The sequence below is a fragment of the Salarias fasciatus genome, chromosome 20, assembly GCF_902148845.1.
Source record: "Salarias fasciatus chromosome 20, fSalaFa1.1, whole genome shotgun sequence".
NCBI classification, from domain to species: domain Eukaryota; kingdom Metazoa; phylum Chordata; class Actinopteri; order Blenniiformes; family Blenniidae; genus Salarias; species Salarias fasciatus.
In genome coordinates this window covers 26692943-26717961 of record NC_043764.1, presented here as the reverse complement: position 1 = coordinate 26717961, position 25019 = coordinate 26692943, and the positions used below count along the sequence as shown (strand labels likewise).

General features: G+C 48.0%; 1 protein-coding gene across 5 annotated transcripts; it reads right to left on the bottom strand.

The window, feature by feature from the left end:
- Positions 1 to 60: 60 nt before the first annotated feature.
- Positions 61 to 23497, bottom strand: sulf2b (sulfatase 2b). 5 transcript variants are annotated; one of them, XM_030118998.1, is made up of 23 exons: positions 23117 to 23497; positions 11953 to 12182; positions 9118 to 9238; positions 8898 to 9016; positions 8619 to 8770; positions 8238 to 8407; positions 6151 to 6301; positions 5893 to 5992; positions 5713 to 5788; positions 5423 to 5551; positions 5254 to 5310; positions 4535 to 4664; positions 4197 to 4419; positions 3837 to 4032; positions 3537 to 3633; positions 3355 to 3449; positions 3195 to 3254; positions 2935 to 3104; positions 2676 to 2818; positions 2460 to 2583; positions 2187 to 2223; positions 1971 to 2024; positions 61 to 1412 (listed from the first exon to the last, which is right to left on the bottom strand). In XM_030118998.1, exons 2-23 carry the CDS (start codon positions 12110 to 12112, stop codon positions 1382 to 1384), a joined length of 2595 nt encoding a protein of 864 aa, XP_029974858.1. In that variant the 5' UTR covers positions 12113 to 12182; positions 23117 to 23497; the 3' UTR covers positions 61 to 1381. The 5 variants fall into 5 exon arrangements, with proteins under 5 accessions (XP_029974858.1, XP_029974860.1, XP_029974859.1 ...); XM_030119000.1 differs by having other exon boundaries at positions 2187 to 2220; XM_030118999.1 differs by lacking the exon at positions 23117 to 23497 and adding an exon at positions 14805 to 15051.
- Between the last annotated feature and the right edge of the window lie 1522 nt (positions 23498 to 25019).

Below are 25019 nucleotides of genomic sequence, written 5' to 3'. Positions count from 1 at the left end.
CTTTAGGCAAACACAGATCTGTATGTGTGTGTGTGTGTGTATGAGAGAGAGAAGACAGTCTGATGTTGGACACTTTATTCACAAACTACAGCGATCATCAGTGAGTCCACAGGTCAGAGTGTTAGATCACTAACAGCAGCTCTCCTATTGGTCCATTCAGTCCTCCATCCTCCAATCAAAGTGCTCTGCAGTTTGTCCTTCAGTGTATGTGTGTATGTGTGTATGTGTGTGTGTGTGTGTGTGTGTGTGTGTATGTATTATATACATATGCGTGTATGGGTATACATACAAGTGTATACGTGTGTGTGTGCCATTAGCAACGACATCTACACGACGAGGAATACATTCAAACACATGTGGAGAGTGTGTGAGGTCTTCGTTAGAGATCAAAGAGCACCGCAGAGCGAAAATACAAAAATACAATCAGGGTTAAACCGGAGATACGACTTTACTACAAACTGACCCCCACAGGAGGAGGAGGGGGGAGGGGGGGGGGCTTCACACACTCTAGAAACCAATCACAAGGAGGCAGGAAGTTCACTGAAACATCATCAGTGTGTGAATACGAAGAAATCCATCAGTGACCAACACACACAGACTCACACACTCCAACTCTCCTCCTCTCTCTCTCTCTCGCTCTCACACACACACACACACACACACACACACACACACACTCACACACTCCTCCTGTATGAAACAATCTCTATGTTAGTTTTTTACACTTCAAAAGTCTCACTTTCTGTCCGATTTGGATAAACTGAAGATGATTGGCCGGCGACTCGATCGAAGCAGACCTCAGCCAATCACAAACTTTTTTTTTATCGTGATGACATCATCATCATCCAGTCTTTGTTTTATTGGCTCGTCCAGAGTTTTCTTTTTTTTTTTTTATGTCCTCTTCAGTATTGCATCATGGGTACTGGAGTCAGCCTCCCGGTTAGTACAGCCATCACTCAGTCGTCGGTCGCCACGGAAACCCACATTTCAAGTTAGTGGAGGAGAAACGTTTGACGTCGTGTTTACATCAGCAGTGATTTCAGTTTCTTCAGTTTCAGTTTTTTCTTTTCTTTTTTTTTAGTAAGAACACAAAGAGCGAGAAGACGCCCGCTAACGTCGTCTCCGGCGTTAGAGGGGAGGACAGGAAGTGGGAGGAGCAGCAGCAGCAGCAGGAGGAAGAGGAGGAGGAGGAGCATCAGTGTTACGTCTCCCTGAGCAGCCAGGTGGGCGGGGCCTGAAGATGTCACTGAGGTGGCAGAAGATGATTGACAGACCGAGTGAAAAGTAGAATTGTGGAGGTCGCCGTCTCCTGACGACCACGCCCTCCTCCTTCAGGGTGCTGTGGGCGGGGCCAGGAGCCTGCTCCAGCCAATCGGGATCCTTAACCCTTCCAGCCATCCCAGATTGGACCTCTGCATTGACAAACACGCACACGAGAAGGTCAGCGAAAGTTGCTTATGTCTATTCACACAATGGAACTGTTTCCAGGACATTGAGTCATCATAACTTGTGCTACTAGACGAGCAGAACACTGACTAAACACCACTCCATGAAAAATGCAAAAACAAAATTCAGAGATTCAGATCATCCTGGATGTTTGCGGGGGTCTACAGCAGGATGGGACCCTCCATGAGACCCGTCACAGAACCTCCACTGTCCCACAGAGCTCACATGTCTTCACCATCCTTAAGAAACAGCTGGAAATCATTCTGTTTGTCACGGAGTCCCACAGGGATGTCGTCTGGGCCCGATAACATTTACCCTGAACAGCAACCACAACAAGCTCACCCCCCAACTACCAGAGGCTCTCCTGAGACATGTGTGTGTGTGTGTGTGTGTGTGTGTGTGTGTGTGTGTGTGTGTGTGTGTGTGTGTAGGAGAGGGGTTTGAGGGTAACGTGATTATAACTAATTGACGGTTTGTTAGTCAGACGGACAGAAAACAACAGCCAGACGAGGAGGAGCACTCACAAGGTTCGAGACGATGGTTTCTTGACACGGGGCCACTTCCTCCTCTCAAAAAGCCTGAAGCAACACACACATCAGCACACGCGCGCGCCCACACACACATGCACGCACGCACAGTTTTTGCTTAGCCCATAGCCCCATCAGGAAATCATGCAGCATTCAGAGGAGTGTGTGTAGGTGTGTGTGTGTCTGTCTGTGTGTGTGTGCGAGTGTGTGTACCTGTAGCTGTCAAACCTTCCGTCCGTTCGTCCTCCTGCTGAAGAGAAAAACTCACTGGTTAGTGTTCAGAAATCAGCTGTGACTCATTCTCCAAATAACTACTTTTTTGTGGCACTTGAAAATGAAAATGTTCTATAGGTATTACATTTAAATGTATTTGAATTACGTTGATCATGTTGAGTTTTGAACATGAAACTTTTTCCCGTGATTCAAAATCAAGTTTTTTGGGACCCACTAAAAACCAGTGTGTGTGTGTGCGTGCATGTGTCGTACCGAGCTCCACCGAGCGTGTGCGAGGGTTGCACTGCTTGTGTCCTCTGCAGCCTCTCAGCTCCATCAGCTGTACGTGCAGCCGGTTCAGGATGGTGCGATCCAACGAGCTGACGGCGTTTATCAGCTGAGAGGGACCGGCAGGGATTAAAGTAGGGATTCGAACCAGCAATCCACAGCTCTGTGAGTGGGTGAGGGTGTGTGTGTGTGTGTGTCTACCTGGTACGGATCTGTTGTGAGGTCGAAGTACTCCAGAAAGCCGGTGGCAAACTCACAGAACAGGAAGTTGTGGGTCTCATTAATTGTCCTGAGGCACCAGTAAGTGTTGTTGTTGGCACTCGTACAGGCACAGAATGGACCCACTGTAACACACACACACACACACACACACACGCACATATGAACACACGCAGATGAGAGGCTGCTGCGGACCAGTTCCGGTTGTATCTCAAAGTGTTTCATGAGCGAACAGACGTACGCGTCCAGAAAGGCGGCGTGTGCCAGTGCTGGTTGTCGTGTGTGAAGCAGGTGAGTCCGGGCATCGAACACGTGTCGTTGTTCCTGATCCTCTTGATCATCTTCCTCATCTTCTTCCTCCTCTTCTGCTCCTTCAGAAGCCACGCCTTCTTATCTCGAGCCCCGCCTTTCCTGCACACACACACAGAGTTAGACTGTGTGTGTGTGTGTATGTATGTGTTGTTTGTGTGTGTGAGTGTGTGTTGTGTGGCTCAGCCTCACCTGAAGGGGTGCAGGGCTCCTCCTCTGTACCGCAGCTTGTTCTTCAGTTTGGATTTGTACCTGAGCGACACACAAACATCAGGCTTTGATTTCCTCAGAATGACCAAACACTTTTTCCTGGTGTGAGTGTGTATCGTGTGTTTCGGTGTGTTGCGCTTACAGGTATTTGTTGCAGTCACACTCCAGGGGGCGGGCCTTCTTCAGGTGACCTTTGACATCCCTCAGGTTCTTGATCCTGGTCTGCAGGGTCTCAATCTAAGAGAGAGAGGCTGAGTCTAAGTGTGTGTGTGTGTCTGCTTGCCTGCGTGCGTGCGTGCGTGCGAGTGTGAGTGCGTGCGTTACCTCGTGGTCGATGTGCAGCTTGTGGTCCTTCCAGGCCTGCAGGGAGCGATACACTCCGTTGTCACACTGCACCGAGGCATTAGACAGGATGGAACACCTGAAGACAACAAACAGGGTTTCTTTCAGTGAGTTCCTGGGAAACGATCTGCAGTCGGTGTGTTTTCTTGTGTTTCTTCCAGAAGGTGAACTCTGCTGGTGTTGAAAGTCATTTTTTCTTTTCAGCCAAGTCGGCTTTAGCAACACGTGACGAATCCAGTTGAAACGTCAAAGCTCCGTTCTGGCGTGCAGAACCTCACTGACCTGTGTGTGACTCTGACCGAGTTGGACTGCACCATGACGTCGGGGACTCCTCCCATCCCGCTGAACTCGTCCTCGCCTCTCGCCGGCTGAAGCTCCTCCTCCTCGCCCTCCCGGCTGCTGTTGCCAGGGTAACCGTTGGCGAGGGGCGGCGAGCGGCTGTACCGGTTCCTGGAGAAACTCTTCAGCGCTTTCATCTCTGACACCACGGGAACACGGAAAACAGAAACGTCAGCAACCTCGGCCGCTCAGACCGGAGGCGCAGTTCTGCTTCCAGACACCAGAGGGCAGCAGGAATGTTTCACTTCCTGTTCATCAAGCTGCCCGACTGAGTTTATGAAAGATTGTCCTCCGCTCACTCACTCTTCTTGGAGAAGAAGGGCTTGTTGTTGAACGGCCGCAGCGGTCGGACGCCGCGCAGGTCGCAGTTGCAGGCGTCCGAACTCGGGACGTAGAGGCGGGACTTCATGCTGAGCGGACGCTGACGGGCCATCGCTCCCCTCTGGGGGGGTTTGGCCACGCCCCCTTCGTGCTTACACTTGTAGAGTCGCAGCTTCCCGGAGGAGTCCTCCACACACTGCCACTTCTGCACACACCCACACACACACGATAAGGATGACTCAAAGCAAAGCACGCTGTACGGTCTGTAGGTGTGTGTTTCCCTGTCCGGTCAGCAGGCGTTGAGGTGTGTAGAGGTTTACCTGTCCGGTCTGCTGGCAGGGGGTCTGGTACTCGTCTCTCTGGCAGAGGTCCTTCACTCGTTGGTGTTTGGGCAGGAAGTTTTCCTCCTGCGACACTTCCTTTCCATCCACCCGCTGGTGCAGCAGCTTCCTGTTGAAGGACGGGTGGTTGACGGTCATATGTGATTCTGTGTAAGACAAAGTGTCTCTGTTTCCTTCCCAGTTGAATCGAATCGCTGTGCCGTGTGTGTGTGTGTGTGTGTGTGTGTGTGTGTGTGTGTGTGTGTGTGTGTGTGTGTGTGTGTGTGTGTGTGACAAGCAATCTCAGGTGACTGTAAGACTTCTTGAGGACACCGGTGACATTCGACACTACTGACACTGGACACTCGTGATGCTGGACGGCGGTACTCAGACCATCTATTCGAGTCTTTTCAGTGGGGTTTTTGAGCTCGTCACAGTTGTGGTCAAAGTTACTGATGATGCCCTCGTGGCCTCAGAGGACTCGTCTCTGTTCTGGTCCCGTTAGATCTCAGTGCTGCATTTGATACTATTGATCACAACATCCTACAGAGGCTGGATTAAAGGAACCGCACCCAGCAGGTTTCGATCAGATTGACAGTTTCCACTTCCTTCACGTCAGTGACGACTCTTCAGCTCAGAATAAAGTTAAAAAAGGAGTTCCACAGGGTTCTGTCTTAGGACCTATAAGCTTCACGTAGGGACCAGAGAAAGAACCTTACCCTCTCTCTACCAGGAAGGAGTCCCTCCAGATCTTTGACTTCTTGTTCACCTGGAACCTTAAGAAGAATTAGAGAAAGAAGGAAGCGTTAACAGTCCCACTTCCTCCGTTTCACACTTCAATCCAAGTTCCACTCATTACGTAACGTTCAGACTTCCCCTCCAGTGTACCTGTTGGCAGGTTTTTCTGTTTCCAGCAGTGTCAAGATTGATTTGCCGTCCATGTCTGGCGGTGTGTCGAGGCCGGCGATGTCCAGGATGGTCGGAGCCAGGTCAATGTTCAGGACCATGTGAGGGTTACTGGCACACACACACACACACACACACACACACACACACACACACACACACACACACACACGGACTGTCAATAGTTCGATAAAAGTGAAGCTAAAAGGAAAAGAAACTCCAGATAATTTAAGAAGGTTTCTGTGTGTGAAAGCTCAATGGATGGTTCTCACATGCTGCCCTGCTCCACGTTGGGTCCTCTGATGAAAAACGGCACCCTGATATCGAACTCATATGGCATAGATTTACCTGTGTACACACACACACACACACACACACACACACACACACACACACACGATTACTTCCTGAAACTGGACTCTTCCTGTTTGAATCGGTCAGATTGTTCTCACCTTTGACGAGGCCGAACTGCCCGATGTGATAACCGTGATCAGACGTGTAGATGATGTAGGTGTTCTCCAGCTCGCCCGTCTCTACGAGCATGTTATACAGCTGACACACACACACACGCACACACAAGTTACTCTTCTGGTACTTTTTGAACTTGTAACTGCAACACAGTAATCACATTGTCACATTGGTAGTCACAAAAGAGCTCTGTGTGTGTGTGTGTGTGTGTGTGTGCGTGTGCGTGTGTGTGTGTGTGTTACCTTCTCCACGCTGTCGTCCACAGACAGCAGAGTCTGCAGCCTCTTCCTCTGCAGCACGTTGGTGAACTCCATGTGGATGGGCTTCATGGGGCCGGTGTAACGCATGATCCAGTGTTTGTCTGGGTTTGGAGCGTAGTTATAGCTGGGAGTACTATGAGAGACACACACACACACACACACAGTATGAGAAATAAAGCCCCGTTGAAAATGTGTCATTTTCACATTTTCGTTTCTAAAGGTTTCATGAAAACAATGTAATTTGATACGCAAACAGCAGAAACTCTCGACTCTAAAACCCCAGAGTCCAGGAGAATGTGGAGCGGGAGTCCTGACACTCTGGAGGAGAACACTACACAGGGAAACGCAAGAACTGTCTACTGGAGTCATGGAGCGTATGTACAGTAGGAGCATTTCTGAAAAGCTGTTTTCCGCCATTTACTAAGGGTCAGGGAAGCTGACCCCTGTTAAAGCTCCATTCACTGGACTGTCACTTCACTTGGTGTGTACAACGTTCATGGCCGTCAGCATCGGAGCAAGCATCAGCTTTAGACCCTCACTTTAACGTGCCAACCATGGCCTCAAATCAAACGAACGAGGGGAATATCCCGGCTGTCAGACGGACTCCAGACAAAGGAGGCATTGTAGACCGGCTTCACGGCCCGACTCCAGATGCTGTCTGGCTTTGGGACATTCTTGCAGTCCAAAAAAAGAACATTGCTCAGCCCTCCAGGATATGGTGGCAGGGGATCCTTCTCCACATGGTCCAGAACCTCCTGAACCCCAGTGGGGGTTCCCCTCCAGAACAGGACCTGGGATCAGTCTCAGGGAAGAATCAGCGATTCAGTTTTAAGAAATTGTGCTACACTTTCTTTAGAGTCACTCATTTGGTTGGCAGAAGTGTTTCTATCAGACAGACAATGTGATCAATGTGAACATTCTGTACTTTTGAAATCTAGATGTGAGTCATAACTTGAAGGACTCCAGCGTGTGTTATTGCTTTGTGTATCCAAACTTTTTTAGGATTTTAATCAGAAATTCACAGACGTCTGAACAGAGGCTTCTCTGAAGGACAGCACATTTTGACATTCGTGTTTGTTGGGAGTCTGGAGCATTTTCAAAAGACTGGAGGCCCTTTTAATCTAAAAAAAAAAGACAATCACACGTTATTATCTCGAGAAGGAGTGTCAAACATAAGGCCTGAGAGACAAAACAAGGCCAAGGAGAGGCTCCAATCCGGCCAAAGCACCAGTCAAACTGTAAATATTTCAAAGAAAAACTTCTTAAACACAGCTCAACACTGAGCTATCAGTATAAACGCCTACTGGCTCGTTGCTCAAAGCCATGCTATCGGTGTGAATTTGTAAAAGCATTCAGAAAACAACAGCTGCAGGAGAAAGTTTCCAGTTTTTTGTTTTTGTGAAAATGGAGACGTCACTGGAGACAATATAATAATGTGACAGCTGACCACTATCACATCTTTTGGTGTTGCTCAGGAATCCAACATTTACAGCTGAAGTAAGTCAAAGAAATCAAATCAATTCTTGTTTTGTTTTGTTTTTTTGAGGAAACATCAATGCCATACAGTCTCACGTGTTCCTCACTCACCGAGCTGTCTAAGAGAACAGCTGTGTCGTCAATCTCTCAATAAGATCATCCAGAAAAAATAGGCTTTTCAGCTGTCCTTCAGGTGGCGTTTCTATTGCATGTTCCATAGGATGTTTCGCGTGTGCTGGGGCCTTGTGTTGTTGACATGATCAACTCAATGAAATGACCTTCATGAGAGGCTCCAGTTTGAAGCCATGCTGCAGTACAGAATCCACTCTGAACAATTTTCACCTCCTACCTCTCCGGCACAAGCTCCTCTCTCCACTTAGAGACATTTCATTTCAGATTCATTTGTTTTAAGATCTGGCGTCCCTCAGGGTTTGGTCCTGGGCCCGCTTCTCTTTGCATTATACATGCTTCCTCTTCTATTTCCAGCCAGCAAAACATCTCCTTTCATTGTTTGCAGACGACCTTCAGTTTTATATGTGTGTGTGTGTGTGTGTGTGTGTGTGTGTGTGTGTGTGTGTGTGTGTGTCTCTTACATGTGCTGTGAGGCGTTGGGGAAGGCCGTGCTGTACTGTGGAGCGGAGTCTTCAGGTCCGTGGGGCGCCGCATGACTCAGCACCATGAGAACCGGCCGATGGGGGTAAACTCGCTTCGAGGAGCGAAAGTAACGGATCCCCTCAGCCGTGATCAGGTCCGTCAGGTAGTCCTGGTGACACACACACATTGTGTACTGTTATACTATATCCTATGCTGCTCTGTTGTACCATGTTGTCCTACTGTGTCACGTCTTGTTGTATCATGTGCTGTACTGTCATGTGTTGAATCACATCGTACGGCGTTGTGTCTCACTGTGGCCCGTTGTGTGTTGTATCCAGTGTCGTGTTGTGTGGTATCGTGTGGCTTTGCCGTATCCTTGCCTGCGGGTACTGAGCTCCGTGCTTCTCTCGGACTCCGTTGCGGCTCAGGGTGTAGTTGTAGAATCGGCTGTTCTTCACCAAACCGAGCCACTGCCTCCACCCAGCAGGCACGTACGAGCCGTTGTACTCATTCAAGTACTTACCAAAGAATGCTACACACAGGAAATACACAAGAGATCAGACTACAATAACACTACACTACTCTATGTGTGTATGTGTGTGTGTGTGTGTGTGTGTGTGTGTGTGTGTGTGTGTGTGTGTGTGTGTGTTTGGACGTACCTGTCCTGTAGCCAGTGTTGTTCAGGTAGACTCCAAAGGTCCTGGGTTCATGTTGCCGTTGCCATGACGGCGAGGAGCAGTTCTCGTTATTAGTGTAGGTGTTGTGGTTGTGGACGTACCTGCAGCACACACACACACACACACGCAGATAGAAATAAACACACAATTATTCATCATGGTGCGATTGTCAAAATGGCTGCAGCGTCCCGTTCAGACTTACTTCCCAGTGAGCATGCTGGAGCGTGACGGGCAGCACATGGGCGTGGTGACGAAGGCGTTAGAGAAGGAAGTCCCGCCCTCCTCCATGATGCGGCGGGTCTTATTCATGGCCTGCATGGAGCCTGCAGAGAGAGAATTAGTACGTTTTAGCCATCGCTCCTCCTTCAGAGCCTCCAACGGGCATCACAGTGACAGGATGCTACGTCACAACACATCAGGATGGATCATGACCCACTCCTCCACAGGAACCACACCTTCACAAAACCAGATGATACGACACTCGGGATGAACCCATATGAACATTTTGACTGACGACGATATTGATGTAAATATTAGTATAAAAATAAGTTTCTGTGATGGCTTTGAATACTGACAACCTGAATATGAAAAAGTTATTCATTTATTTATTTTCCAAAACTTCTAATACAATTTGTTTTGCTTTGCTTTGTTTTGTTTTACTTTATTCTGTTCTGTATTTGTTCTGTTTTTGTCTTGTCTTTTTGTTTAATTATTTTGTCTCCCTTCCCCAATGCTATATTTTAATTATTTAAGGATCATCCTTCTAGGCCAGGGAGAGGGCTTGCTTATGGTTCATCTGATTATGTTTAATTTTGTAAAAAGAAAAGATGTTATATTTTTCTGAACTGATCGTCTATGACTTGCATTTCATAAATAAAAATTATTAAAAAAAAAAAAAAACTTCTAATACAAAACACAACAGCGTGAGCTTTAGGCTAACTTTGAAACTAGCAGGTTCCTCCATGAAAGTTCAACTTACCTTGAAAAATTTACAACCGTAAATCACAAATCAAAAGCCTAAAAAGGTTTTATACCCTAAATCAGTTTCAACTCAAATCTGTGAAATAGGCCAAATCTGAAAAATCAAAACATGTCCTGATAACATTCTCACTAATCAAACTTATTGATAACAGACAGCGGACTGAAGTCAGTGGAGATTTTCCAACTTAAATTGTAATGATAATATTCAAACACTGAAACAGTATTTTGAGGAAGCAACCATAAAAAAAAAAAATAAATAAATAAAAAACACATACTGCCGCATTGCCGGCAGTAAGTCGGACCTGTTCCCGGTGCATGTTGGACTCCGGCAGGGCTGCCCTTTGTCACCGGTTCTGTTTATAATCTTTATGGACAGAATTTCTAGGTGCAGCCAGGGGCCGGAGGGGGTCCGGTTCGGGCACCACAGGATTTCATCTCTGCTTTTTGCAGATGATGTCGTCCTGTTGGCTTCATCGAACCCAGACCTACAGCATGCACTGGGGCGGTTCGCAGCCGAGTGTGAAGCGACAGGGATGAGGATCAGCACCTCCAAATCCGAGGCCATGGTCCTCGACCGGAAGAAGGTGGCTTGCCCTCTCCAGGTCAGTGGAGAGACTCTGGCCCAAGTGGAGGACTTTAAGTATCTTGGGGTCTTGTTCACGAGTGGGGGACGGATGGAGCGTGAGATTGACAGGCGGATCGGTGCAGCGGCCGCAGTGATGCGGTCGTTGTATCGGTCCGTTGTGGTGAAGAGGGAGCTGAGCCGAAAGGCGAAGCTCTCGATTTACCGGTCAATCTACGTTCCCACCCTCACCTATGGTCATGAACTTTGGGTCATGACCGAAAGGACAAGATCCCGGATACAAGCGGCTGAAATGAGCTTCCTCCGTAGGGTGGCTGGGCGCTCCCTTAGAGATAGGGTGAGGAGCTCAGTCACCAGGGAGGAACTCGGAGTAGAGCCGCTACTCCTCCACATCGAGAGGGGCCAGCTGAGGTGGCTCGGGCATCTGGTTAGGATGCCTCCTGGACGCCTCCCTGGGGAGGTTTTCCGGGCATGTCCCACTGGGAGGAGACCCCGGGGAAGACCCAGGACACGCTGGAGAGACTATGTCTCTCGGCTGGCCTGGGAACGCCTTGGGATCCTCCCAGAGGAGCTGGAGGAAGTGTCTGGGGACAGGGAAGTCTGGGCATCCCTGCTGAGACTGCTGCCCCCGCGACCCGGCCCCGGATAAGCGGAAGAAAATGGATGGATGGATGGAAAAAAACACTTGTTTACTCTGTTTTTCTTTTGCAAAGTTAAAAAAAATACATGACTGACTATGGATGAACTATAACTTCTTATTAACTTGTTTTTGCACATTCTTCAAAATGAAGCAACTCTAACCCAGACACAACGGTAACTAGACGGAAATCATATCGGCTGTTAATATTGGACCTGTTTTACTTATCGGACTTATACAGAAATGTTAAAAAAAAGACCAATATCGACCAATACCGAGATCAGATATAACAAAATGTTATGATACAGGCTGATGCACCACTTCATATTATGATACAGTGTTAATACATAGTACATCACTTTCTATTACAAGAAAATCCAAACACCAAAGTCCAATTTATGCATTACATTGGAATTAAGCTAAAATATACTGCTAAAAAGGAATCATTCCCAGGGCAGTTCAGCTACCGTTAATATATGCAACACATTAACGGGTTTGAATCACAAAAGACGCTCATCTGTCGTGACCGCAGCGAGGTAAAGAAAGGTCACATCATGATCCGTCACGCATCACAACGACATGATGAGGAGTAAAACTGTAGAAGACAGATGGGTGGGCTGACTGCTCTCATTCACCCGCCGGCATCAGTTCTGTGTGAGTGGAAACCTCAGGCAGCCTGCATTGGGCTTCATGTTCATGTATGTGTCAGAGAGTGAGCGTCTGTGTAGGTACGGGAGCTCAGAGTTCAGCTGAACCGCAGCAGAAAGGTGACCGGTCATGGGAAAGTCACGGGGTTCAAACCCGTGACCCACGGAGCGATGCCGCCGGTCACTCACCCAGCTCCAGGTCCTGATCGTCAGTCAGGATCAGGATGATGTTCGGACGGATGTTCCGGCGATCTCTCTGGAGGCGGGGCTTCAGGCGCTGGCCGGACAGGAACTGGGCGTGGCTAAGCGTCGCCGAGGCCAACAGGAAGAGGAGGAGCCGGGCCGCCATGACCTTCAACCTCCGACCTCCCTGAGAGGTCACCGGTCAGCTGCTCCCCCTCACCCCACCCCCGCAGAGTCTGAGGAGGAGAAACATGAAACACAAAAGTTTGTTAACCTTCAAGTTTTCATCATGTTGGTAAAGATCTCAGGCTTCTGAACCACTGGCAGCACCAAACAGCTCAGATGAAGAAGACACTGGTTTAATTATTTCCTCACTTAAGTCGTCCATAAACTACATCATTGCATTCTTTCAACTGTTTTCTAGAAGCAAACAATGAGTTCTCTTCAGAGAACTATGAAATGAAGTAAGGCATTCCACAAGGTTCTGTTTTAGAGCCCAGCACTTTTACTTTTTATACTTGTAGATGTCTTCAGGAGACATGACATCTATTTCCAGCTATGCTGACGACACACAGCTGTACTCTGTACACATCTCTACCAAGACCAGACTGAAGTATTGACCAACAGTTCTGAGACAAACTGAATGTTACTCTGAGTGCAGAGGTTGAGTGTGGAGTGCAACATTAAAAACATAACTGAGGCCAACTTTACATGACAACCGGAAACTCATGTAGTATTTTATGTGTCTGTTTCCATGACAACGGTGCTCAGAGACACTGACAATGCAACTTTTTGAAAACATTTCCTCCAGAGCGTCCATATCCTCCTGGTCCTGGTAGTTTTAGCGTTGACAGTCACCAACAGCACCCACAGGTGGCCAAACGAAAAACTACATTGTTTTCCTTGTTTCTGTCTTTTCTGTGTAAACGGAAAAGGTTTTTAAAACGTGAAACTTTTCCATAACCAAAATGCAAAAAAGTGTTTTTACTTGTAAACGGAGCCTAAGGCTGTGTTTTATCATATAAAGAAAACTGCCAGTGTGACCTTTTGTCAAAGCCAAGACAGAGACATGCGTACGTGTTTGTGTGTGTGTGTGTGTGTGTGTGTGTGTGTGTGTGTGTGTGTGTGTGTGTGTGTTCCCACAATAGGGTGTGTCATGGAAATGATGTTGTAATCAAAATAAAGCCCCAGCGCTCATTCCAAATACACTCACCTGAATGTGTGTGTGTGTGTGTGTGTGTGTGTGTGTGTGTGTGTGTGTGTGTGTGTGTGTGTGTGTGTGTGTGTGTGTGTGTGTGTGTCGGGGATAAGTGGGGTGCGTCAGTTTGTGCGTGAAGAAGAGGACACACACAGCGATACACAACTAGTAACACACAACTACAAAGACAGAAAAACGTCCCCACCGATGGACATGGGACTGAGACAGACATCCAATCGGCTGCCGACCGAGGTTGCGAGGGCGACCGAGACCTTCGGCGTGAGTCTGAAAGGATTTTTTTTTTGTTTGTTTTGTTAATATTTCGTGGAGTCAGAGGTTGGAGGGTGTGACACGGCTCCACTGTAACACAATCCACAGAAAGACGGCGAAACATTCATCCACTCCAGCTGGGAGCTCGTCCAGACTGTCAGAGACGTCCAAACACACCCAGGCCGATAAGGGAAGGGTTTACAGCGGGAGTTCTGGGAAGGAGCTCACAGCTGAAACAGTACAAGAACGGCTGGAAGTGAAGGCAGTGGTGCCACTGCATGTCGGAGCGAACACACCGGAGATATTAAAGTGTGTTTTAGTGTGGGAGGACAGCGGAAGCAGATTAAGTCTGCGGAAGCAGTTATTTCCGTAACACCTCGGAGATGATTACTGTTGTTTCATTTTGATGAAAAAAAAAAAAAAAGTGATTAAAAGCTTTCCGACGGTGGATTAATTCAGCATTTTCTGCTCCACTTATTTGGTCCATTTTTTAAATAATAGATGGAAAAGAGATGATTAGATTTAAACTTTAAAGGTGAATCTGATGAGTGAGGAGTGGCTGCCGCTCGCTGTGGGTCTCTGGTCACACATTTATCATAGATAAACTAATCAATAAAACTAAGAAAGTCATTTTTACTGAGGTTGTTTTGTGGTCAGTTTAAGTGTTCCAGTTGGAATAACCACAACATGACCATCCGCCACACGTTGAGCACTGAGGTGATATAAAGACTTGAATTACTTTGGAGATACGCCAATTTTTTTTGACATATGTTACATAAAGCTGTTCGCATACATTTTTTTTTTTTTTTTTTAAATCTAACATAACACAGCTGCTGCTCCACCCCCTCCACCCAAACGACATCTTGGCACGGACAAAGACAGCAACACTCAGGCCCCGTTTACACATCAACGTTGAAAACTGAGAACTTCCGGCTGCTTGGAACCAAAGAAAACGCAACTTTATGAAAATGTTCTGAGTTCGTCTCCAAGGAAAAACGCAACTTTTATGAAGGGCTGCCCATTTTCAGAACGTTGCTGTGTAAATACTGAAGTGCAATGTCACATGAAATGTTGGTCTTAACCTTTTACGTGAAGTGTGTTCGGCATGTTGGGAATTCTTTTAGCTGCACTGAGAAGCGTTCTGCATTTGAGAGTGATCAGTTCTGTACATCAGACTCAGTCTCAGGAGGAAATCTGACTTTACAACAAACGGTTTGAGGGATGAAGCGCCCCTGAACGCATCGTCAACGGGTTGAGAGCCTTCAGCCCGCCTGCCTCTCGGGATGCTCCCAGCCTCACAAACACACATGCAGATGTTGTTCAGGAAGCAGCTGCGGGTCTGACATCAGCTGACGGTAAAACGAGAACGGCACCGAGAAGTGAGACTCACTCAGAGCGGCGGGGCAGATCCCGTCCAGACAAACAGAGGAAACCACAGAGAAGGTCCCTGAACACCTCGCACGCTCCCACTGCTCTCTTCCTCCTTTTCCTTCCTCTCAGGCTGTGTTCAACTCCTCCTCCTCGTCCTCTCTTTTCCTCCCTCGCTGCCCGCGCTGCCTTGCCCGATGGCCGCCGGCACCGGACCCGCAACCTCGCTCCGCTCAGCTCTTTGTGGCGGCTGACAGGCGAGTCGTTCCCGTGGCAACCGTCCTCTGCCGTCGACACCCGCACACTCGTCCTGTTGTAACAACAAACAGCTGAGCAGCTCCTCCTCCTGCTCGCTCTGCCAGTTCCTCTTCGTCTCTCTATTGCTCCATCACTCCTCCTCCACCTCGTTTCAGGAAAGTTTCGAAAAGTTGCATTCTCGTCCATCTAGTTGTAGCATGAAAACTTGGTCTTTTTGTTTTCTTAGACTTTTTTTTTTATTGTTGAATTAAAGAAATCTCTTTTTTTTGAACATTTAAAATACTTGAATGCATGAAAATTTGATCAGGAAATTAACAATATTTGAGAAGTTAAGAGGAAAAGACAGTTGCAGCCTCAACTCTCCGGAGAGAAAACTCTACATTGAACCTTCAGAAACTGGATTTTTGTTTGAGGAAATACGGGATATTTGGAATTCCACAAAAAGACTACAATAGATATGAGTTTAAAGTGACAGCAGGAGAGTTGGCAGCACTGCTCCGCTGTTTTCCCCGCTGTCTACGTCACCTCCATCTCCATGAGAGCGGATCGACTCCTCCCACTGCGGGTGGAGGGTCTGAGTGTGAGCGAGGACCTCTCTGAATAATGAACATGCTGTCAGGCGCATGACGGGTGGAGAACGCTGGACGGCGAAGAGGGAAGATGCTGGAGGAGGATGGAGACTGACGGAGGACGGCGGTCGAGTCCGACTGACAGGCGGCGTTTGGCCGTGATGAAATGTTCATTGCGACGAGTGAACTGCGATCGACATTAGCAAGACGGCCAAACCTCCAGCCGACGGCACTGATGACAGTGAACGCACCACCGCCCAGAGGTCACGGAAACACGGAGACAGTGAACGCACCACAATGCCGAAGCAACTGAAACATGGGGACAGCGAATGCATCGCCATCTTGAAGTTGCTCAAACATTAAGACAGTGAAAGCACCACCACTGTAAGCTGTAAGGCTCTTAAAGACAGTGAAGGCACCACACTCCCGGCCTGTGTGACTGTGTCAGAGCCCAGACCTGCTGGCAGGATTGTGGTTTTCAGTCTGTTGAGGAGCAGCGAGGAGCTGAGCTGCAGGGAAGAGTTCAGTCGGTCCTCCACGGGGGAGTAAACATTTGTCTTATTTATTTACTACATTGTACAAACAGCTGAAGGCTGAGGCATCAGTCAAACCCTCCTCCTCCTCCTATCCAGATATTTATTTTTATGTGTTCCTCAGGCTGTATCCCACTCCTTCTCCTCTCGCTGCAGCGGAGGCAGCCGCTGCCTCTCAGTCACTCCGATTCTCCTGAAGACTCACAAACAAACCTGGTTCAAGAACTCAAACCAACCCCTGGCCTCTCACTGTGAACTGACGAAGCACTGGGAAGGGAACCGATCACTCGTCATCGTTAACGTGATGTTTCAAGTGAAAATGCATCTTTTTTTCTTGCGTTTTTGTTTCATAAAGTTTTTGAGTTTGCACAGCAGCGGGGCTTCACTGAGACTTCACACCTCAATCCCTGGATGCTCGTTACAGGGCAGCTGGAGCTCTTCACGGTCACTACTGTGACTTTTGACCTCCAGAATCAGTTCAACCTGTGAGAAATGCCTTTGAACAGTGGCGCCCCCTGCAGGAGAAAACCGACCAGCTCTCTGTCTCGACTCCTTCGCCTCGCCTGCCTGTTTCTGTCCCGCTGGAGCCATGACCAATTTACTACAAGTTGTAAACCGGTTCTGCACACTGAGGCTGAGCCAGCGACACTGCAGGAGGAGGAGGAGGAGGAGGAGGAGGAGGAGGAGGAGGAGGAGGAGGAGGAGGAGGAGGAAGAGGGATGCTCCTGCTCCTCCTCTACGTCCCTCTGCATCCCTGCGGGCGGTTCATGGGTGCATCCATCCATCCTGCCCACTCACAGACAGAAATAGACTGATGGAGAGCTCTGCAGGGAGGTGACCACTGAACACACACACACACACACAGACACACACACACACACACTGTTGCAGCAGTCTGTCTTTTAGCTGTTCATTCGTCGTTTCTTGAAGCTCTGAATTTATTTCATACAGCGACAAGAACAGGAACAAGTGGAGGAAGCAGAGGAGCAGGAGGAGCAGATGTAATCGGTCCTGATATTATTTACATCGTGCTGAAAAATTCGTAATGTGACTTTACAGAACTGAGTAATTACTTAGTTATTGAAGCTACTTAGTAACTGACTTGATCCTTAAAGTAACTCCCCTCCTTTTCACTGCATCAGTCACTAAGATAAAGCAGTAAATGACAGGATATAACATGTACAGCGCACGAGGCCGGAGGTATCAACTGCAGGCAGTTTACATCGATGTTTCTCTCGGAGGGTTGTATATCTACGCTGGCTGAAGCTCACATGTGCTGCGGTTAGTTTCTGCATCACTGCTCACATCATCACGTGTCGGCTCTGTGTGTGTGTGCGTGTGTGTGTGTGTGTGTGTGTGTGTGTGTGTTCTTGTATTTCTATCCTTGTCGGGGCCAAATGTCCCCACAAGGATAGCAAAACTTGGAACGACGTGCCTTGTGGGGACCTTTTTCCGGTCCTAAGTAGGAGAAACAGTGTTTTCTTGACCATGTTGTTGTTACTGAAAAAAGTAAAAGTGCAAAAACATTTCTTTAGGGTTAGGCTTTGTTGTGGTGTGGGTTAGGGTTAGGGTAAGGGTCAGGGTTAGGGGCTAGACATGAATGGGAGTCAATGGACGGTCCCCACAAGGATAGAAATACAAGACTGTGCGTGTGTGTGTGTGTGTGTGTGTGTGTGTGTGTGTTTCAGAATGAGAGCTCCTGTTGGTTCTCTCTTACACTCTTCAAAACACAACCTCACGCTTTTTGGGAATTTGAACAATGAAAGAAACAACTGCAAAACAATGACAAACTGAGTGTAACAAGGCTTTCATCACTGATCAGAGGAGCCTGATTGTCCCACATCCCTGAACGCATCACCATCACCTGCAACATTACGTGACTGTTTGTGTGTGTGCGTGAGCTGTGTGCGTGTTTTCATTTTGTGTCGAAACTACATCATTAATCAGGAATGTGAGGCTCCAGTTGACACACACACACACACACACACCTAAGTATGGATGTACATACTCACAGAGACAATATGGCATCTCCACGGCAACCAGACTGACGCTCTCTCAGCATGATAACACACCAGGGCTCACAGGAAAATACAGAATCTACCTGCTGCGCCTCCTGCAAACCCCGGCAGAGGCAGTCCAGTGAGACAGACAGCACAGGCACAGGACTGCTGCCCCTCATCTGAACACACCTGGACACCGCTGCAGATTACCACCTGAACACACCATCACCTGAACACATCATCACCTGAACACATCACCTGTACAAACCTGAACACGGCATCAGCTTAACATAACATAATCCGAGGACACCAATACACGAAACAACCGCAAATCTTTACAAAAATCATCACATGAACTCAAAACCATCACTTGAACACATCGGCGCCTGAACGCACCGTCATCTAGCCGTCATCAGCGTCACCTGAACACATCGTCAACGACTCGTTAGTTCAGAATATTGTGGGTGAAACAAAGGAGAAAAGGTTTGAAGCGGCAGGATCAGACGACCTGTCGAACCCATAAACACCTGCACCCTGCACAAAATACACAACTGCTACACACCGAACATCGAACATTCAGCTCACGTCCGCCGCAAATCCCCCCGAGCCAGAGGGAGCAAGGAGGAGCAGGAGCGAGAGGAGGAGACTGAAGGCACATTTACCATCTGTAATCAAAAGGAGTCCATGTTGGACTGAACACCCCCCCAACACACACACACACACACACACACACACACACACACACCAAACCCCCCCCCCCCCCCCCCCCCCCCTCCACCCACCCACTCCCATCTCTCTCCCTTCAATTTCCTCCCTTCTGTTGCAAAGCATGAGCGGCATACTGATGGTGGGATTACACACACACACACACACACACACACACACACACACACACACACACACAAAAGTAATGACTTTCTGCCTTCTCTCTCTATATTCGCTCCGAGCTGCCAATTCCCACTGGATCTGTGTGTGTGTGTGTGTGTGTGTGTGTGTGTGTGTGTGTGTGTGTGTGTGTGTGTCTGAATGAGAAAGTAACTGAAAGAGCAAGAGACACGAGGGAGGTGATACAACATCTCCAATTAGCTGGGCGGGTGGTCTGTGTGTGTGTGTGTGTGTGTGTGTGTGTGTGTGTGTGTGTGTGTGTGTGTGTGTGTGTGTGCTTCAGGCTGATCTCTGGCTCCTGTTTTCCTCTCCCTCGCCTTGACACTGGTGCACAGTTTTAACCCTGTGTGATGGAAACAGTCGCACACTTCATCACTCCGCTGATTGCCGAGCTGCGCTCTGAGCTACACCTTCTCTGTCCCTCACATGAATTATTCTCCTTCTTCTGAACCCAAACTCAACCTTCAGCTTGAAGGGGGAAGAATAACAGGGCAAAAAAAACCCACGTCTGTCTGTCGGGATCAGCGAAACCCAGCTCTGACTTTTGGTGGAATTCAAATGCAAAAGTTTTCTGCAAATTGAAAAACAACAACACACAAAAAAGTGCACCTTGTGTGTAGAATCAAAATGAAATGGGAAAAATCTTCAATGCAGTTTTATTTTTTTTATTTCCATGTTTGTAGTCCTGAATGTGTGTGTGTGTGTGTGTGTGTGCGTGCTCCTTTCCAGCATGCCCAGTGTAAACGGGTCCCTTCAGCCTTGCTCGGACTAAGTGTGTGTTTGGAAGTCTCTGACAGTTTGGATGACTTCCCAGTTGGCCTGGATGAACGTTCTGCAGTGGCTGCGTTTCGCTGTACTCTGGAAGCCATGTTTTTTTTTTTAACAGCGATGTTTGCAGCAAAGTGTCAAAAGTTTGTTTTGTTTGGTTAAAAGTTGACATCGACACTTTTCAAGTATCAACACTGAGATAAAGTGAAGGGAAAATGTGTTTTCCAGCTCTGCTCTGGCCACCGACACCAATGTTCCTGGTCTGGTTTTCACTCTGAGAAACAGATACTTTGCTTGTTAAATGCAGAACAAAGTCACAACTCAGCTGCTCTTTCAATTTCTGCTCGAAGGGAAGAACAAGTACATATTGTGTGTGGTCAGCAGGTAGAAGACTGTGTCACTTCATGAGACTGTCCATGTGAGAGGCAGCACTGGTGTGTTTGTGTGCTCATGCAGGAACTCTCCAGTTGGGTCCGGGTTAGATGAGGACACTGGGTTGTGTTTAATCACACGCTGGTCGTTTCTCATTAGGACATCAGGAGCCTCACATGATGCAGATGAATGTTGCTTTACCAAACAAGAAAATATCACAGCAGGAACAGAGGAACTGAAGGATCTGGACCTTCGATCTTAGCCACCGCGTTTTAGAAAAGTTGTGTTTCCCGCTGTTCACATGGAGACCTTGAACATCACTGTTGCGCAAATAAACAGCAAAAAAAGCTACGGAGGTTTTGCACTTTCACTTGAAAGCACTGTCGCCTGAACGGAGCCTCGAGAGCATCTTGAGAAATATAACCTGTCGGTACGTTTCGTCTCGAGTGCAGAAGAAGCATTGTGACAGAAATCTCTCTGTCTCCTGGAAAAACTGCGAGGAAAACTTTGCGGATGAATAAAAACTTCCTGAGGAGCAGCAGCTGTTTCCCCACCACGCTCCGATACATCTGGCCTGATTACACAAGACTTTCTAACCACACACACACACACACACACACACACACACACACACACACACACACACACACACACACACGCTTCATAAGTAATGTTAAGTAGCTGTGTGAATGAGTGGGCTATAAGCAGATCAAAGGTCACCGGCTGTGTTGCCATGGCAGCGACTTTGACCCCCCAATCAGCTGACTGTGAGGGATGTCGTCATTGTGTTTAGATCAGCTGTTCATAACAACACAGAGAGACTGACAGAGGTTTAAAATCAGGCAGTCGTGAGGCAGACCCACAACACACTGCACCATCAGTGTCGATGCAGACGTTTCAACCTGATGTGACCAATAAACACTGCAGCGACAGTCAGCGATCTATTACTGTGGTATTATTGATCTTATGACAGGGTTTTAAATGTGAAAGACTGATTAAAGACTGGGATTAAATCTCAAAACAAACATTAATTCAGGATAAGTATGAATAAGTGAAAGAGCCAGAGACAGTGGTGGGTTAAAAACCCTTAAATGGGCTTCCGTTAAAGAGTACTGAGTAGTGTGACCATGCTTTATTCACAAGGTACACTAAATATAATTCATTTTGTTTGTCTGTGTGTGTGTGTGTGTGTGTGTGTGTGCTTATTAAGCTATTTGCGGTGGTTTTCCCTGTAAATTTTACATTCAGTTAGTTTTATGTTTGACAGAAAAGCAGCGATCAGCAGCTGAAGTCCAGAACGGAGTCGGACGCCGAGACGTTAATGGAATCATGACGTAACACCTACTAGCACCGAATAACAACTGGATCTGCAGGGTTTCAGCGTCTCCTTCAATTTGACATTGTTAGTTGAACAAAAGTTTTATCAAATAAGGTCACAAATAGCTGGTATAATCAATAAACTGACCACAGATCAGCTCCTAGACACATAAAAACCCTCAGTCAGGCTGAGCAGAGCCTGCAGGGAGCAAAACGAGACGAGACGAGGCGTGGACACGAAACAATACGATACGATACGATAGGACGCAACACGACAAGAAACAGTCGCTCAGAGCCCACAGGAGGCACGAAACCACAGGACACGACAACACAGCACAACAACCGCACATGACGTGACACAAAATGACAAAACATGACAAGAACTGGTGTGGCTGATATGAAATGTGAAGAGAAAGAGCCGGCAGGAAGCTGAAATGTGAGGCTGACAGCGCGTTGAGGGCGTTCCAAGACCTTCGGTCACATGAGGAGCTGAGAGTCACACCGCCGGCGACACCCTGACACGGAGTCATGTGAACCGACGCTCCAACTCCAACTTTTGGAGCTAGAAGGAACTTTTTGACAACGCTCCAAAAACGGGGGAAAACTCGACTACAATTCTACAATTTCATTTAGCAGACGCTTTTGTCCAAAGCGACGTACAACACGAGCAAGAATACAGACATAAGAAAGAAAGAAACCATTAGTAAATGCTTCAATTGCTTCAAGTGCGATTGGTCAAGGGAATTGCCATCCAATGAATGTGTGTGTGCTGCCACTGTCAGTGCCGACGGCGCATGTGTGTGTTGCTTCATTACAACAGCAGTTTCTCCTGCTTCTGTCCAAACGGACATCTTCTTCAAAACGGCGCCATGTAAACGTGAAACTTTTCTAAAAACGATGTTTTCCCTTCAAAATAAAAAAAGGCGTGAACGTCACATCCGAGCTGCTCCTGAGCAGGTGAGGCATCCTCACAGGACTGTGTGACTTAAACCCAGAGGTTTGAGCCGGTGTCTGCGTCAGGTGCTATAAAGTGAGCGTTACACCGCGACCTCTGCAGCTCTGAATCATCAGGCGGCGCCGGAGGTCAGGCTGGACGCCGCTGCACCAACGCCAGGGACGCTGGGAGACGGTGTGAGGGAAGGATGAGCTGCTTCAGCCACCAGGAGGACGTGTTCTCCTGTTTCCTGACCGAGCAGCAGGGCCGCCGCTGCCTCTGAAATATTATTCTACTGGAAACCAAAGCCGGGAGGAATACACCTCCTCCTCCTCCTCCTCCTCCTCTTTCTCTGCTAACTTTCCTCATCTGACTGACCTCAGTGTTACAGCTCAAACAAACTCCCACGTGTTCAACAAGCAGGAAGTAATGAACACACACACACACACACACACACACACACAAGTGTGACAAGTGTAAGTACAACATGGCCTCAAAACTACTGCGAGGAGCACATCAGGAAAGTGGAGCAACACACACACACAGATACTCACAAACACACACATTAACAAAGCTGCTCAGACTAACAGCTCTGAAAGTGACACAAAGTGAAGTAGAGCAGAACTGAAGAGCCTCACGCACACACGCGCGCACGCACACACTTTGCATATGATAGAAATGCCAGCAGTCTCCTGTACCTCCTTCTGCTGCTGTGGCACCTCCTCCAGGAGCTCCTCGCTGTCAGCAGGTGTCCTTGTCTCGGAGGAGGAGGAGGAGGAGGAGGAGGATGAAGATCACACAGCGTCCTCCATAAAAGTGCGGCTCCTCTGGGGAGACAGATCCTCCAAACTTGAGCTCAGGCTGACATGTTGGCTCCCTGCGTCTGTACAGAAGGAGCGGAGGGGGTCGAGGAGGCGCCGCGGCGGGTTTTCTCCTCCTCTCCTCCCGGACTCGGACTTCCTAGCACCCCTCCCTTCCTCTCTCCTCCTCCTCCGTCCCACAGTTCCTCGCTGCAGCCGCCGCCGCTGCAGAAGCCATCTGTTGAAACACGCCTGGCCGCCTGCTCTCCACTTTCACTCTCCTCCTCCTCCTGCTGCTGCTCCTACTGCTGCTGCTCACGCTGAGGGGGAGGAGCCTCTGCAGGCCGCCGACCAATCAGGAGTCTCTCTCTCTCTCTCTCTCTCCCTCTCTCTCTCTCTCTCTCTCTCTCTCTCTCTCTCTCTCTCTCATGAACTTGTACAGGCGCAGGGGAGGTGGCTCAGGCAGAGAAACAGACAGTATGTGGCAAAAAGTATGTGGACAGATGTGAGGCTTGTTCTGTTACTCGTGAAATTTGTTTTGTGATTCTGGTGACTTTTTTGTGGCTAGCATAACTTGTTTTGTGGCTAGTGAGACTTGTTTTGTGGCTAGCATGTTTGTGGCTAGCGTGACTTGTTTTGTGGATAGAGTGACTTGTTTTGTGGCTAGCGTGACTTGTTTTGTGGATAGAGTGACTTGTTTTGTGGCTAGCGTGACTTGTTTTATGACTAGCATGCTTGTGGCTAGCGTGACTTGTTTTGTGACTAGCATGTTTGTGGCTAGCGTGACTTGTTTTGTGGCTAGCATGTTTGTGGCTAGCGTGACTTGTTTTGTGGCTAGCATGTTTGTGGCTAGCGTGACTTGTTTTGTGGCTAGCATGTTTGTGGCTTGCGTGACTTGTTTTGTGGCTAGCGTGACTTGTTTTGTGGATAGAGTGACTTGTTTTGTGGCTAGCGTGACTTGCTTTGTGGCTAGCGTTAGGGATGGGTACCTTTCACATCTGAATCGATACGATACCGATACTCGGTACCTGCGAATCGATACCGATATTTTTCGGTACCTGTTTTCGATACTTCTTTTTTTTTTTTGGGTGGGGGGGGGGGGAGGGGGGGGGTGGGGGGGGGGTGGGTATGCATTTGGTAATTAAAGTTATTTTGTATATTTAAAAAAAATAGTCAAAACTTCAGAATTTTAATCATTTATGCTTCAATAACATCAACTGAAATAACTCCAACATAGAACTTGAGAAAAATGTGTGTGGGGATAAAGTAAATAATTTAAATAAATAACAATAATAAATAACATAATAAGAATAGACTCAAAATAAATAGCTGTAAGAAATGTTTCACATTTGCACCTGCTGCCCATACAGTAACAAACAACTTTCAAAATAAATAACTGTATAAAATGTTTCACATTAGCAGCACCAGGCACCTCTACAGTAAACAAACACTGAAAGGTATACTGGAGGATCTGAATTGTATGGTTCCAACTCGTGATTGGGCAGTCATAATGCCAATCAAAAGCCACGTGGGACCGCTTTTGCGTGATGACATATCATGTCGAGTCGCCGCCTCGATGCGCGCTCTTGTTTCGAGCTGCGCATGCGCAGAGCATTGTTTAGGAAGTGACATGCAGCGGGAGCGACCATCGCAGAAGCAGAAGCCGCAGAAGCGGCTTGTTCCTCCCGCGAACAACTCCGAACAGGGGCGGGGTGGCCATCGGGAGGTTTCCCGAACGGCCGGTGTGTTCCAGGCCAGTGGGGTCTATTCCGGCCGGCAGCCACGAGCGGTCGCCCCCCCT